Raw genomic sequence first — 17207 nt, forward strand, 5'->3', positions numbered from 1 at the left:
TTTTGGAAAACCGCCAAGGAGCTGAAAAACACCAAAAAAAGAGTGAGAAAACGCCAAACTAAAAATGCCAAGTGGAAAAAGAATTTTGGGATTTCTCATTGATTAACAGCTAACATCTGGCCACAGCGTTTTTGGCCGAAAAAATGCCATGCGGGAAAATTGGTGTTTTTCTTGGTGTTTTTCCAAAAATAAGTAGAAACTTAGCCTTAAAGCATGGTTTGCTGAGCTTTTAGGTCCGAGCCCAAATATGTATACATTTGGAAAATGACCTGAATGTTGTCACTATTGTGATTTCAATATGTGATTGCGATATAATAAACAGTGATATTTCCCCATTTTATGTCCACACCCCCCCCCCCCATTTCACATCCCTTCCTTTCATGTCCATCCCCCTAAATATGTACATAATACAAGATGTACATAGTATACATGCACCTGTGTTATTCCCGAATGAAGGTCTTACCTCCTTTTTATCAATATTTTAACTTTATTTTATTTTTCAATTACTTAGGTAAAGTTTTTATAAGTGTACATTATAGTATTCTTCTCCACAATAACATACATGTGGATGTAAGGCTATCTCTTTTTTTGTATTTTATGTTACTATAATGTACAATTGGGGTGCCGTCTTGTTTCCTTTATTTGCCACTTCTCATTGTGCCTGTTTTTAGCTCATGTCTGTCTTTGTGCTTGCTAGAAAGAGGAAACATGGGTGATGGTGCCAGGAACGGAGGAGGTCGGCTGCATGTTCAGGCATTAAATATTTGTAGTCCCAGCAGCTGGTCCTGAGTGGGTGTATTACAGAAACAGCTTTTCTCTTCACTAGCGTATTCTGTCAATACAACACAATGGAAATAAAGCAAGCCTACATGCGACAACAGAAACATCCTCCTAGTCCAGATATTCCGCTTTGTCTGTTTGTATAGGTGGAGGAATAAAAACAAAGCAAAAATCGAAAGGAAATTTTTTTAAATTTACAGTTACAAATTTTTTCCCATTTGCAGGGCGGCAGGTATTTATTTAATTTTTTTTTTTTTTTAGTGTGTATTTAGTGTGTATAGAAAACGAAAAAAATATAAATTTTCCGCTTTTAGTATTTTTGCATCATTCACATTGTACATTTTGTAGTGTTTTATCACTTTTATTCTGTGAACACGTTTTTCATAAAATAACGGATTACATTTAATAAGTTCCTTCATTTCTTTATGCTTTAAAGGGATTTTCCACCATAAGGTGATTTTAGTACCTGGCAAACAGTAATGGACATGATTAGGAAGGATCTGCGCTTGTCTTGGGGCTAAATAGCTATGTTGTGAGATCACCATAACACTGTGGCTAGCTTTTTGTGAACTGGTATTTTTGTGAACTGGACTTTTCCTTTTTTTTTTTTTTACTACAAATCCCATAATTCCATTTTCCTCTCTCCCTCACATCAGCCATCCCACCCATTGAAACATAGATGAGCTGCATCCATTCAAAAGACCTGTGGTTTTCAATCAGGGTGCCTACAGCTGTTGCATTAGTTGCAGATTGTTTTCTCTCCCACCAAGCGATCGCTCCACCCATTGAAGCAGACAGGCTTCCTGTAATCAGCTGCTAGTGAGTCAGGTCTCTGCCGCATTGCAACCTGGGAAAAATCTGAGACAACAGTCATTTTGTATGCTGATAAAAATAAAAATTGGGTGAAAATCACATAAGAATTGTTAGAAAACCATCACACACAGGTACAGACACTATATTATGAACTACACTAACTTCACAGCCCCTGTAGCATAGATAAATAAAAAAAATCCTGGAATACCCCTTTTCCTTTTTCTTCCTCCAAGAATCGACTTTCACATAAAAAATAAAAAATAAATAAACTGAAAAGCAGATAATAGGCTATGTCTTAAGGACGTCTTAGTAGGCTTTTACCTCTAACAGCCCTGAGGCCTATGTAATGTCCTACAGGGATTTTCCATATACAGTTAACGCCTCTCCAAATGATCACCTCTTTAAAAAGACTGCCACTTATTTTCTGTAAAAGATATTGCTTCCGGCATGTACTGTGCATTTGGGGCATCCCTTTTGAGAGAACTGCCCCATTCAGAAAAGGGTTATAGTCATTCTTTTTTATTCCACAAGATGTATGTTATTGCTTTTCAAGCAAAACTGTCCCGAAAGGGCTGACTTACAGGGGTACTCCAGTGAAAAAACTTTTTCAACTGGTGCCAGAAAGTTACACAGATCTGTAAATTACTTCTATTTAAAAATCTTAACCCTTCCAGTACTTATCAGCTGCTGTATGCTCCACAGGAAGTTATTTTCTTTTTAAATTTCTTTTCAGTCTGGCCTCAGTGCTCTCTGCTGACACCTCCGTCTGTCTCAGGATCTGTCCAGAGCAGGATAGGTTTGCTATGGGGATTTGCAGACAGTTCCTGAGACAAACAGAGGTGTCAGCAAAGAGCACTGTTGTCAGATTAAATACATTTAAAAAGAAAAGAACTTCCTATGGAGCACACAGCAGCTGATAAATACTGGAAGGGTTAAGATTTTAAATAGAAGTAATTTACAAATCTGTTTACCGTATATACTCGAGTATAAGCCGACCCGAGTATAAGCCGAGACCCCTAATTTCAACCCAAAATCCCAGGAAAAGTTATTGACTCGAGTATAAGCCTAGGGTGGGAAATACATCATCCCCCCCTGTCATCATCCAGACCCGTCATTAACATCCTCATCATCATCCCCTTGTCATCATCCCACACATCCCCCCTTCATCATCCCCTTATCATCCCACACATCCCCCCTTCATCATCCCCTTATCATCCCACACATCCCCCCCTTCATCATCCCCTTATCATCCCGCACATCCCCCCTTCATCATCCCCTTATCATCCCACACATCCCCCCTTCATCATCCCCTTGTCATCATTCGCCCTCAGTGGTCTTCAACCTGCGGACCTCCAGAGGTTTCAAAACTACAACTCCCAGCAAGCCCGGGCAGCCATCGGCTGTCCGGGCTTGCTGGGAGTTGTAGTTTTGAAACCTCCGGAGGTCCCCAGGTTGAAGACCACTGCGGCCTTCGACATCATCCAGCCCCCTCTCACCCCCCTTTAGTTCTGAGTACTCACCTCCGCTCGGCGCTGGTCCGGTCCTGCAGGACTGTCCGGTGAGGAGGTGGTCCGGGCTGCTATCTTCACCGGGGGCGTCTCTTCTCCGCGCTTCCGGCCCGGAATAGAGGCGTTGCCTTGACAACGACGCAGAAGTACGTTGGCAATGAACACACCTCTGCGTCGTTGTCAAGGCAACGTGACTATTCTGAGGCCGGGCCCGAAGCGCTTAGAAGAGGCCTCCCCGGTGAAGATAGCAGCCCGGAACCACTATCCCACCGGACCACCTCCTCACCGGACAGCCCTGCAGCACCGGACCAGCGCCGAGCGGAGGTGAGTACTCAGAACTAAAGGGGGGTGAGAGGGGGCTGGATGATGTCGAAGGCCGCAGTGGTCTTCAACCAGCGGACCTCCGGAGGTTTCAAAACTACAACTCCCAGCAAGCCCGGACAGCCGATGGCTGGCCGGGCTTGCTGGGAGTTGTAGTTTTGAAACCTCTGGAGGTCCGCAGGTTGAAGACCACTGCGGGTGGGGGAGTTCACTCGAGTATAAGCCGAGGGGGGTGTTTTCAGCACGAAAAATCGTGCTGAAAAACTCGGCTTATACTCGAGTATATACGGTAACTTTCTGGTACTAGTTGATTTAAAAGAAAATGTTTTTCACCGGAGTACCCCTTTTTTAAGAGGCATTTACTTGTGACATCCTTGCTCCATCATTTTTGCACCACACCTTTTTTACACCACTAGCAATTGGCACAAAGCAGTTGATAAATTTCCCTCTAGTATGTTGGGTTTATTTACGTAAAACTGGAAACCATTTGAACAGTTGTGAATAAAGATTTACACAAGCCTTGCTTAATGGTGGCCATATATCTTCCATAGCTGCTGGTTGATGGTCTCGCCCATTAACCCTATACATAAATAAGCTGAATTAAGGGTGTATGTTACTGCCAAATACCTCTGGTGGCAGCTTATCTCCCTGTAAACAAAAAAGATTATGCAGTTGAATTCCACACTATCCAAAACTTCTCTTCCATGACTTCATCGATTTGGGGGAGTCAATAGGCCCCACATATACAATAGAAAGTCAGATTGTTCTGATAAAATGTATGTATGCGTGTAGGGGCCTTTATGCTTTGGGTGATTTGGGACATGTGTTGGTCAATGTCTTTTGACTCTTCATTCAATGTTGGCATATGGCCTAGCTTTAGTGCTCTTTGCTGGTTTAGAGAAGGAAGGTGGGTCAGTTGTTTTAGTCTGGTAAGCTGATCTTCACATCCTGAAGTAGGGACCCCCAACGTTCTTTGTACTCAGTTATAAACAATATGTGTACTATGACAAGTCTGTGCAAATTTGGGAAACCATTATCGCACCAGATGTACATTTGCATAAAGACACGGGTGGATTATTTGTCATGATCCTTGCAACCATTTTATGAACAAAGCAAACTAATCTTGCCAAGTGGCTTCTTTGAACATAGTCAGTAAGAGGCCAGTTTCCATGAACTTTTTCCGCCTTAGGGTGCATTCACACCACAATTCTTTAATACGGTGAGCGGATCCGGCTGGGAGATGTGAAAACCGGGCGCTCGCGTATCCCAGCCAGACTCTGCGCGCATGACTGGACTGAAAACCGAGGTATGCTATGGTTTTCAATCCGGTCACAAAACTGTATACAGGGCTTGAATGGGCCAATGGCCCATCTGACTCCGATGGGCCCATTCAAATGAATGAGATGCGGCCCGGGTCCAGCTGGGATACAGGAGCGCCTGGTTTTCACATCTTCCAGCCGGATCCGGTCATCGTATTAAAGAATCGTGGTATGAATGTACCCTTATCTTGAACATGGGAATTTGTGAGCCTTGCTGACAATGACAACTTACATCTCTCTGTTCAGTTCATACCCAGGCAAGAAGCAAACATGTCTATGTCTCCCCCCTTTCCAATGGCAGAAGAAAAGATGTAGCAGAGTGTTGATGCTTTAGTGTGTTCTTTCAGGGTCCTGAATAATTTACAGACAAATTACACGCTGCCTTAGGGAAACATTGATCGGAGGCGTTGTCTGTATATATATGGATGAGTGGATTTGTATGAAAGGTAAATAATTGTGGGGGATTATTCGTATGGAATCTGTGTTAGGTGGCTGAAACATTGATGGTTCGTATATGTTGCAAAATCGGTGTGATTTGTAAGTGATGTCAACGAAGCCGGCTGGAAAATATATAGTGTAAAGCCCAAGAGAGTACATAACTTCTCGTATAAGGCTTAGGAGAGAGAGGCACAGCTAGATAACAATTTATGAATCACGGCATGATATCTTTTATACAGCAACTCAGATTATCATTTATTTTCTTATCTTATATTTTACAATGGCCTGAAATTGTTGTTTCTTGACACACATTCCATAAAAAAGATAGATTTCTATAAATCGTGAAACTGTATCCATTCACCACATCCAGCCTTCCCCATGTACACACATCTCCTAGCCTGAATGTTTGCTGCATTCTTTCTCCCTTGTCTTTGTCAAGTTTCCTGATTTATTATTATAATTTTTTTCTTGTGTAGCAATATTTAGCCTGCTTAGCCTAAAATAAGGCTGTGTAACATGTAGAGGCAGTCTATCCTACTTCAGACAGAATTTCCTGGGATAAGTTCTATTCAGTACCAGTGGTATTGTACTGTGTTAGGCTATGTTCACACGGGTTAGATCTGAAACAGACTTTGATGTTAATTCTGCGCTAAAATCCATTTTAAATCTGACGACAATCCGCCTCATACACATTGATGTTTACAGCAATATCAAAAATTAGCTCTATTAAAGGGGTACTCCGCCCCTAGACATCTTATCCCCTATCCAATGGATAGGGGATAAGATGTCTGATCGTGGAGGTCCCGCCACTGGAGACCCCCGTGATCTCTGCTGCAGCACCCCGCTGTCATCACTGCACAGAGCAAACTCGCTTTGTGTATAATGACGGGCGATACAGGGGCTAGAGCATCGTTACGCCATGGCTACGCCCCATCGTGATGTCACGGCCCACCCCCTAAATGCAAGTCTCTGTGAGGGGGCCTGATGGCTGCCACGCCCCCCTCCTATAGACTTGTAATGATGGGGCAGAGCTTTGACGTCATGATGTGCCTGCATCGCCTGCCATTACGCACAGACTTTGCTCTGTGCTGTTATGACCGCAGCCGAGATCGCGGGGGTCGCCGTTGGATAGGGAATAAGATGTCTAGGGGCGGAGTACCCCTTTAAAGTTTTAGATCGTAGGCTGTCCGAGCACTGGGGCCCTCCAATCTCCTGTTTGGAGCCCTGGCTCTCCTTCACAGCAACGCCCCCTCCATATAGCTCTATGGGAGAGCCGTTCGGCAATCTTTCTTTCTTCCATAGAGCCGAAGATCCTTTGGATAGAGGATACTTTTTTAAGTGACAACCTAGCTTATCCTGTACAAATCTGCTGCACATCTGCCCCAAAAATCTGAAGCTCTCCCTTTGTTTTCTGCTGTAGAAATATACACCAGATTTCCACGTAAGGCTAAGAGAAAACTTCCATGCGGACATTCCCCCGACAGCAGACCACTGGCAGAATTTGCCGGCGCTAGGAAATGCACCGTTTCATAGACAGCAATGCATTTCTGCGTGGACTCCACAGAAAGAATAGACATGTCTGTTCTTTCTGCGGTCTCTGGAATTGGCAAATTCCGCCGTGTGCACAGTGCAGCATGATCCCACTGAAATCATTTTAATGCGAAATTCCACACAGAAATTCCATCGTGTGAACACAGCCTTAATGTGGGAACATACATGATGCCTGGGTGGTTTTAATCAGGCCGATGGCTGTCTGTTGTAAGTGCAGATCAAAACAAAGTAATCAGTCGGCAAATAAGTGTTTGTTGATCACCAGCCTTATTACACATGGTGGTACAGCCGGTTTGGCCAATATTTGCCCTGTGTAATAAGGTCCTTATTACAGTGACACCTAAGAGCTGCCATAATTATGTTATTCTACACTGCGCTGGAGAGGGTTCCGGTGTGCCTGAGATTGTGGCTGAAGGATCTGCCATGATGATGGTGTAAGGTAGGTTGGGCTTAGCTGGTGGGGGCTGTAAAAATCAAAATAGGATAGGACAATGTTGTATGAAGTTTTGTATTATAGGTTGCAGATCACTGCTCCATAGAACAACATGCTGGAAGTTGTAGTTTTAGGTCAGTTTCAGTTTTTAGGCCATTACTTTTCATTTTGGTGCACCACTTCCCGAAACTGCATTAAAAATGGTCTTCTAGAGTGGTTGTCCTCTCCAAAAGGTTGGCCACTGAATGTCTCATTGGAAATCTGGTCTAGATAGGGTTCTGTTTACATCTGCTTGAAGGCTTTTTCTGGAGGTTCCATTGCAGAGTCCTTCATAAAATAAATGCACAGCACGCACTGTATGGACCACACTGTGCACCACTAGTTTACGTTGTTTCTTCTGTCACAGTATGAATGCTGTATTTTAGCTTCTGTGCAAGTGGAGAAAAATGGATTTCAAAGCACTGATGTCTGCACAGTCTGAGGCTAGGATTCCACTTGTTTTTTTCTGTCAGTTTTTGGAGATCTGCCACTGCAGTTTTTGAGCCAAAGTCAGAAGTGGATCCATAAGGAAGGAGAAATGTAAGTCCTTCCTTTATATGTCCTATTCCTTTTGAATACATTTCTGGCTTTGGCTCAAAAACTGCAGTGGCAGTATTACAAAAACTGCCAGAAAAAAACTATTGGAAACCTAGCCTGAATGCGTAGTCACATGCAAAGGTTTAACGATAATGGGGGAGATTTATCAAATCCTGTCCAGAGGAAAAGTTGCTGAGTTGCCCTTAGCAACCAATCAGATTGCTTCTTTCATTTCACACAGCCCTTTTCAAAAATGAAAGAAGCGATCTGATTGATGCTATGGGCAACTCAGCAACTTTTCCTCTGGACAGGTTTTGATAAATCTCCCCCAATATTGTTTTTGGATTTTTTTTGAAGTTTGTATTCCCATCTCATTAAGTGATGGCATATGTCAACAATAAGCCATCACTATATGATCAGTGGGGGTCTGATCTCTGGGACCCCCACAAGGAAGTGAGCAGCTGTCAGCCATTCATGCACTTCACTATGGCATATCACTAGGACGACTGTCATGGAAATTAGACTTTAGGAGTTTTAGTTAATATTAAATTTAGCTGTAGTGACCAGTGTCGGGCAGCTGCTGCCAAGGCAAATAAAATGATGGGGTGCATCAATAGGGGCATAGATGCCCACAACAAGGAAATAATTCTACTGCTGTACAAATCACTAGTCAGACCACACATAGAATACTGTGTACAGTACTGGGCACCAGTGTACAAGAAAGATATAGTGGAGCCGGTTATGGATACTAGATTTATAGGGACAGAATGTTGATCCAGGGATTTATTCTGATGCCATATTTGGAGTCAGGAAGGAATTTTTATCTCTAGTATGAAGGTTTTTTGCCTTCCTCTGGATCAACTCAGTAGGGACTCATTAGGGATATAGGTTGAACTTGATGGGCTCTGGTCTTTTTTCAACCTTATGAACTATCTTACTATGTTACTTCATGATGATGTACGGGGCAGGGTTCTCAGTCAACCAGATGTGTAGGAACTATAGGCGATTACAAGTACTTGAATGACACTATACAAGGAAAAAGCGACCAAGCACTGCACCGTCTGAATATACCCTTAGACAACAGGAAGTCCCCAGTTCAGGGCCAACGGCTCACGTTCCTTCACATCTGTATATGAAGGTAGGGGAAAGATGGACACTGGGGACACACTGTTTTGCGCTAGTGTGCACTTTCTTAAGCCTGTTACAGGCTTGAGAAAGCGTGAAACAGTGCCGCCCCAGCGTCTGTCTGTCTTCCTGCCTTCATCCATTCTGCCGTCCTTCCTTCCCCTTCCTACTCTAATTTTTTTTCTTTCTTCTGTGATATATGCATTATATGGACTATCTGCAGATGTGATCACCATCATATACATAAGTGAAGGAGCGTGAGCCATTGGTTCTGAACTGGGACTTCCTGTTGTCTAAGGGTATATTCAGACGGTGCAGTGCTTGGTCGCTTTTTCCTTGTATAGTGTCATTCAAGTACTTTTAATTGCCTATAGTTCCTACTCATATGGTTGACTGAGAACCCCGCCCCGTACACCATCATGAAGTGATAACCTATCCTAGTGATATGCCATGACAGCAGCCATAGCGAAGTATTCAGATCCTCTGCATCTTGTTATTACAAGTATACTCTATTTAATTACCATTCCATATAAAGTATGGCTTCTGCTGAGGAGGCAGGAATTGCATAAACCAGCAAGAATGGAGAGATAAAAAGTAAATGTCAGATCGCATAATACACGGCAGGATTAATGGCCTTCTAGTTAGAGCGCTGTAAAATATACTGAAAACTTTTTAGATTTTTTTTAGATTATAAACCAAAATAGTGTTGGCTTGCCAAAGTTTAAGCTTTACTTGTTAACACTTTAAGATGCCAGCAGCAATGGAAGACCACACTGGTCTGTGTCCACTGTACCCTGTCACAACATATATATATATAAATTATTTTTTATTAAAAAGACTCATAATTTTGAAACGAAGGACAGTACACTGTTCTTGAATGGTGTCAACCACTGGATGCATAATTGCACATATCCTGTACATTGTCCAATGGGTTCGCCACAGCTTTGTACTCCAGGGCCATAAACAATCGATGTGCTGCCAAATGGTGCCTCCGTAAAGCATATGGAAATATTCTACCAGGCCTCTGCATGTAATCTGAGCCATGCAGAGATCAAGTATATAAACTGCTCTCTTCCGCAGTCCCATAGAGGGTGAATGAGACGGCAGCTTATATGCTTGACACTGTTCCCTTTATACAGGGGGACACAGGTTCTCATGATGGAAAGTAATCACAACAGTGGGACCCCCAACAATCAGATACTTATCACCTATCTGGGGACAGCTGATAATTTATAATCATTTGTATTACTTATAATTAGAATATTTTTCCTCTATGGGATCTACTATTGTTTCTAGTAGTTTTGCTGCATTCTTGTTTTTAGGTGTATTCAGTAGTCTGTTTGTGCGCGCTGTTTGAGATATAGATGTCAGTTACTGAGCAAAGAAATTGGTTGTTAATAATGCAATGGGTAGTGATTATCATGCATACAAATGCCTGGGAGGTTTGTTCTGCATGGTAATGTCATTTTTTTTATGCAATGTAAATCTCTACTGTACAATTAGGAAGGCAAGTCTAATGCATCCAGCCTCTGTACAGTACCATTCCAGATTAGTCGTCTTTTGTAACATAAGCATCAGTGGAATCATTTAATGCACTATATCTTTGGGTCTTCCTGGTACTTCTACATCCTACCACCATTGTGCTCAGAAGCTTCATACAAAGATGACATCATTTTGTTAGAATTTTGAGTACATTTTATGAAAACCCCTGAATCACCGCCACTACTGCGATGCTGTCATGGTGTTACACATATACAATGTATGTGCACTTCTGGCAGGAGGACATAGGGTGATGAATTTAAGGAGGAGTTAAAGAGGTACTCCGCCCCTAGACATCTTATCCCTTATCCAAAGCGGCGGTACCCCCACGACACGGCTGCAACACCCCAGACATCCGGTGCACGGAACAAACTTCGCCTGGTGCTGGATGACTGGCAATGTGGGGCGGAGGCTCGTGATGTCACACCCACGCCCCCTCAATGCAAGTATGTGGGAGGGGGCGTGATGGCGTCACGCCCCCTCCCATAGACTTGCATTGAGGGGGCATGGTCGTGATGTCACGAGCCTCAGGCGATGCACCCGACGCTCTAAACGAACGCTGGGCACAGCAGGGCGTCTTATCCCCTATGCTTTGGGTGGAGTACCCCTTTAAGGTTGTTATATTGAAATTTTTTCCCCGTTTTGTGAAAAAAAAGTTGGCTCCATCAATGTTAAAGCTAAAATTGTGTAATGTTTTACCATACAGAAAATACATTTTACTTGTCATCTTATTTTATATTGTCCACTTTTTATCAGAAGTAATGGAAAAGAAAACACACTGTGTGATTTTGTTGCATTTTCTATTTTGTTTGGTGACCTCTCATGTCTCTCAGTGAGTTCACCAATCCAAACAAAAAAAGCATGTTAAAAATGCAACAAAACCCCGCAGTGTGAACACAGCCTATATTTGATGTAAACAATTTCCATCAGTCAAACCAATAATTTTTTTTTTCATCATGTAATAGTCATAAAAAGGACTTTGTATAAAGGACTGTGTATTACATAGACTTGTAAAAGACTAGGAAGAAATGCACTAATGGTAATGTGTCTACTAAAAACTGTAGTGTACAAAGGCAAATATTGAATTTTTTTATTATATATATTTTTTTCTGTTCACTTCATTCTCTACAGATCTAGACAACCAGTGGTCCTCTTCAGAATGACCTCTCCTCAGTGGATAGCAGTAAAGCCGGTAATGACACATTGCTACGTCCTATACAAAACCAGACCCCGGAAGTCTGTATGGTCCCATGTGTTTCTATGCGCTTCTGAATGTCAGCACCAAACCCCTCGTAGCTACTAATACTCTGCTTAGATGTCTAAAGAGAACAGGCAGGATCATGTTGTCTTGTTCACCAATTCATCCATATTAACCCGCATGGTGTGGGCCCCTCCTAGAACTTCCAGTCCTTGTTGCATTGCATCGTCTTACAAACCAGACAGCGCCTGGACAAAAATGTCTGCACAGTGGTTGACTGACTGGACCTGTTTGCTGAAGGGACTTCGTGATCTGATAGCTGGTTGCATCCAAGCTGTGCGTGACTGCAATCCCTTCGCTCTAACCACCGTTATCTGCCTCCTGCTCTTGTTTGCATGGTATTGTTACCGAGTAGGCAAGGACCAACCCCGTTCTCCCTTTGCCACTGTGAATTTACTCATCCAGAGTTCAGATGCCAAAGGCTTGCAGAACGGGTTTGCTTATTGTCACTCACGTGAGTGTGTACGCTGTACGCATAATGATGGACTGAACCAAAAACTCTATCACAATCTGCAGGAATATGCCAAAAGGTACTCCTGGTCCGGCATGGGCAGAATTCACAAGGGCATCCGCGAACAAGGTCGCTATTTAAATGACAGGCCATCCATACAAAAGCCAGAGGTTTTCTTTCTTCCAGATTTACCCACTTTGCCGTATTTTCCACGGGATGCTCAAAAGCATGACGTGGAGCTGCTAGAACAGAACTTTGCTACCATTCTTAGTGAATTTGAAGTCATCTACAAAGCCTTTTCAAACTGCAACTTGCCTCAAGGTTGGAAAATAAACAGTACTCCCACCGGAGAATGGTACACATTTTATTTAGTCAACCAAGGTGTGTGTATTCCTGCCAATTGCAAGAAATGCCCACGGACGTATCGTTTGCTTGGAAGCCTCCGTACCTTTATTGGCAACAATGTGTTTGGGAATGCTTGTATATCTGTGCTTACTCCGGGGGCCGTCATCACAGAGCACTATGGTCCCACCAACATCAGGATAAGATGCCATCTTGGTATGTATTTTCTAAAGTTGTACATAATAATGATGAAGATGTTATTTTAAGAAATCTTGCACTACTATAGCGCAGTAACGTGTTGGTCTTAACTTGCATTACTGAACTATGGGTTTTCTTCTAAATTGACTGGAAATAATGACTTTTAAAGGGGTACTCCGCCCCTAGACATCTTATCCCCTATCCAAAGCATAGGGGATAAGATGTCTGCTAACGGGGGACCCGCCGCTGGGGACTCCCGCGATCTCTCTGCTGTTCCTGGTGTCCCTTTAGAGCGTCAGGTTCAGTGCCAGAGGCTTGTGATGTCACGGCCACCCCCCCTTAATGCAAGTCTATGGGACGGCACGTGACACCCCCTCCCATAGACTTGCATTAAGGCCGCATGGCCCTGACATCACAAGTGGGGCGTGATCGTGATGTCACGAGTCTACGCCCCGCATCGCTGAGGGGAGGGCAGAGCAAAGACAGAGCAGGGGGAGAGAGGAGGTACACACCTCCCTCATTTCCCCTCCCTCTGCTCCGCCTGTCTTCGGAGAACGCAGGTTTGCACGGGCAGAGCAGGGGGAGATAGGAGGTACATATGACTCCCTCCTCATCTCCCCTTCTCAGCCCCTCCTGTGTTCTCCGAAAGCAGGTTTGCATGGGCTGCAAGGGGGAGGACAAACTCCAGGGACTGGGGCTGATTTCTATAAGCGGTTTGAGTATAACTAATTGCACAGGGTGGGGCTGAAAAGGGGAGATGAGGAGGGAGTCATATAAGCCTCCTATCTCCCCCTGCTCTGCCTTCGCTCTGCCTGTGCAAACCTGTCTCCGAAGGCAGGCGGAGCAGAGGGAGAGGAGATGAGGGAGGCGTGTACCTCCTCTCTCCCCCTGCTCTGTCTTTGCTCTGCCCTCCCTCCAGCTCTAGCTTTGGAAATTTTCAGAGAGCTGAGGGGAAGAGCAGAAGCAGGTTTGTACAGGGCGCAAGTTTGCACCTCACATGGCACGGAGCAAAGTTCTCTCCGTGCACCTGATGTCTGGGGTGATGCAGCTGAGATCACAGGGGTTCACAGCGGCGGGACTCCCGTGATCAGACATCTTATCCCCTATCTTTTTCTGTAAAGTGAATTTGAATCCCTGTTGATAGATAGAAATATTGCTCAAATGTAAGGTTAGAGCAATAAACAGAAATTGAGAGCTATTCTATTTCATAGACAAATAACCATGTAGTAAAGCTGTGCCAGGAGTAATGAGGCACATCACAACACTAGTCAAGTAGGCTGGAGTATAAGAACATTAGTGGCATTAAGGCAAATTGTAAGCTAGAATGTCATTTAACATATGTAGTTTAGGCAAAAGATGTGTCAATTGTTATAGGGGAAAAAAAAGTATCAAAAAGTTCCTTTTGTAACAAAGTATAGTAAACTACATGTTTATCATTCACATCTACTGGTAAGTATACAGTGGGGATGAAAAGTTTGGGCACCCCATGTAAAAATGTGTATTAATGTGCATAAAGAAGCCAAGGAAAGATGGAAAAATCTCCAAAAGGCATCAAATTACAGATTAGACATTCTTCTAATATGTCAACAAAAGTTAGATTTTATTTCCATCATTTACACTTTCAAAATAACAGAAAACGAAAAAATGGCGTCTGCAAAAGTTTGGACACCCTGCAGAGTTAATATATGTACTGCCCCCTTTGGCAAGTATCACAGCTTGTAAACCCTTTTTGTAGCTAGCCAAGAGTCTTTCAATTCTTGTTTGAGGTATCTTTGCCCATTCTTCCTTACAAAAGTCTTCCAGTTCTTTTAGATTTCTGGGCTGTCCGTCACGGACTGCTCTTTTAAGGTCTATCCATAGATTTTCAATTATGTTGAGGTCAGGAGATTGTGAAGGCCATGGCAAAACCTTCAGTTTACGCCTCTTGATGTAATCCCCCATGGATTTCGAGGTGTGTTTAGGATCATTATCCATTTGTAGAAGCCATCCTCTCTTTAACTTCAGCTTTTTCACAGATGGCATCAAGTTAGCATCCAAAATTTGCTGAAATGTTATTGAATCCATTTTTCCTTCTACTCGTGAGATGTTCCCTGTGCCACTGGCTGTAATACAACCCCAAAGCATGAGGAATATAAGAGGGTCCAAAATATCAATAATGTAGACAGTGACAATGCTTGAATTCCATATTTTATAAGATTTTCGTTGTTGTATTAAGCTGTCTATACACTTAAAGTTTAAGGAGACTTTTAAATGTGTTTTCTTATTCTTGCTTTGTACTTAGTTGTCTAACCAATTACAGTACACCACAACACTTACTATGCTTACTATGCCATGACATAGTGCCAGTGAAAATACACTGTACAGGTTGACTATGTGCTGGGGGTTGACACAGTAAAGTACTATAGATGGCATCTGAAGAGGAGAGTGGTTTAATAATGCACTGGATTTGCAATATACTGTGTGAGCAGAAGTTCAAGAAACAGCAGCAGCAATGAAGGGGTTGCATTTAGCACTTAGCTGCTGATAAGAAGCTGAAAGGGGGAAGGGGATTACACTGCAGCATTATGGACATAACAGCAGTAGATACACTTTTTACAAAAGTGACAGCTTTCAAGATCTTTATATGGGTGGTTAGAGATGATAGTGAAGCCTTGATTTACCTTTCTGCGTCCTCTTCAGCAGACAGACAGACTCTGCTTTCAGGCACTCAGCCCCTGGCTTTCTCAGACTCTCTACCTCTCCTGCACAGCACCTGCTTACCCCACACACAATCTGTGTTTTTGTCTTGGGTCTCTTTGTTACTAGCGATAGTAATCCCCTGACAACATGCAGTGGACAACAGATTGCAAACAAGGGAGACAACTAGTGGCCGAGACTGTAGGGCTGTTTTTTTCTGGGATAAGGAGTCATCAACCCATTTATTTCCGGCACATGTGTTACGCCGAGCGCTCCGGCTCCCCGCTCCTCCCCGAAGCGCTCACAGCGTTCTCTTATTCACAGCGCCCCGGTCAGACCTGCCGACCGGGTGCGCTGCGATATTGCTCCCAGCCGGGATGCGATTCGCGATGCGGGACGCGCCCGCTCGCGATGCACATCTCGATTCCCTTACCAGACCCGTTCCCCGTCTGTGCTGTCCCGGCGTGCGCGGCCCCGCTCCTTAGGGCGCGCGCGCGCCGGGTCTTGGGGATTTAAAGGGCCGGTGCGCCACTGATTGGCGCAGCAGGTTTTAATCAGTACCTTCACCTGTGCACTCCCTACTTATACCTCACTTCCCCCTGCACTCCCTCGCCGGATCTTGTTGCCATTGTGCCAGTGAAAGCGTTTCCTTGTGTGTTCCTAGCCTGTGTTCCAGACCTCCTGCCGTTGCCCCTGACTACGATCCTTGCTGCCTGCCCTGACCTTCTGCTACGTCCGACCTTGCTCTTGTCTACTCCCTTGTACCGCGCTTATCTCAGCAGTCAGAGAGGTTGAGCCGTTGCCGGTGGATACGACCTGGTTGCTACCGCCGCTGCAAGACCATCCCGCTTTGCGGCGGGCTCTGGTGAATACCAGTAGCAACTTAGAACCGGTCCACCGACACGGTCCACGCCAATCCCTCTCTGGCACAGAGGATCCACCTCCAGCCAGCTGAATCGTGACAAAATGTTTTGGGATGTAAACATCCCAAAAAGAATCCTCCAAATAGAAGGTTTTTTTTTGGAGGATGTCCCTCTATATGATAGCCTGTGTGATTCCTAACATATTTGTAAAGTACTTAATTTATCAGAAATTACTCCTTACCTAAGAAAAAGCTCTAATTTCGGGACTACTAGGTTTCTCTTCTTCCTGCAGTCTGCTGTCCACTGCCTTTTACATTTTAGGGAAATACTTAGCTAGCTTTGTGTAGGAGAGGGCAAGAAAGAGCCTGGACTGTGTGCATGCAAGTTGAGCCTGTATGCCTTCTCCAAAAGAGAACACTGTCTCTGGATTGTAAAGCAAGGCTTTCCTCTTATCTCAACAGTAGCAGTAGTGCTTAGTGTAGCCCAAATCTTACTGTGCTGCTGCTGTTTCTTTTATTTCTGCTCACAACTTGCACCTTGCAAAGCCAGTGCATCAGTAACCCCCATCTCCCTTCACATGCCACCTATAGTACTGTACTATGTAAATCATTCCCCAGCATAGTGCCAGCCTATTCAGACTAGCACTGCATGTCATCACATTGGAGTAATGATTAGGTGTTACAGTATAAGAGTTGGTCGGCACTACTACAAAGTCCGGTGCCAGTGGATAAATAGTACAATGTAATAGAAAGAATCCCGCCACTCCTAGGAATAATGCTTCTTCTGTATTTTATTATGGCATGCAATAGTACAACAAATGAAACGCAGCACGTGTTGCCGCTGGATAGCCTCTCAATTGCACAATTATCTACACATCAACACCTTATATAGACATGACAGGCACCTAATTAATATGTCATTATTTACCATAGAAACCAAGTAAACAAAAACATAGATCCAAATACTTGAATCCACTTGACTGTATGTTGAAAGTTGCCATTTCTATTTATTCAAGT

At 43.8% G+C, this 17207-nt stretch overlaps 1 protein-coding gene across 3 annotated transcripts in view; it reads left to right on the forward strand.

Moving 5' to 3' along the window:
• The window catches only part of ASPHD2 (aspartate beta-hydroxylase domain containing 2), a 47744-nt gene that overhangs the window by 15210 nt on the left and 15327 nt on the right, over positions 1-17207 (forward strand). For all 3 annotated transcript variants that reach the window (XM_056529165.1, XM_056529172.1, XM_056529182.1), the window contains exon 2: positions 11535-12670. In XM_056529165.1, coding sequence (XP_056385140.1) covers positions 11719-12670 — 952 coding nt within the window. In that variant the 5' untranslated portion in view covers positions 11535-11718. The remainder of the gene's footprint in view (positions 1-11534; positions 12671-17207) is intronic.

The sequence above is a fragment of the Hyla sarda genome, chromosome 1 (genome assembly GCF_029499605.1).
Source record: "Hyla sarda isolate aHylSar1 chromosome 1, aHylSar1.hap1, whole genome shotgun sequence".
Lineage (NCBI taxonomy): Eukaryota > Metazoa > Chordata > Amphibia > Anura > Hylidae > Hyla > Hyla sarda.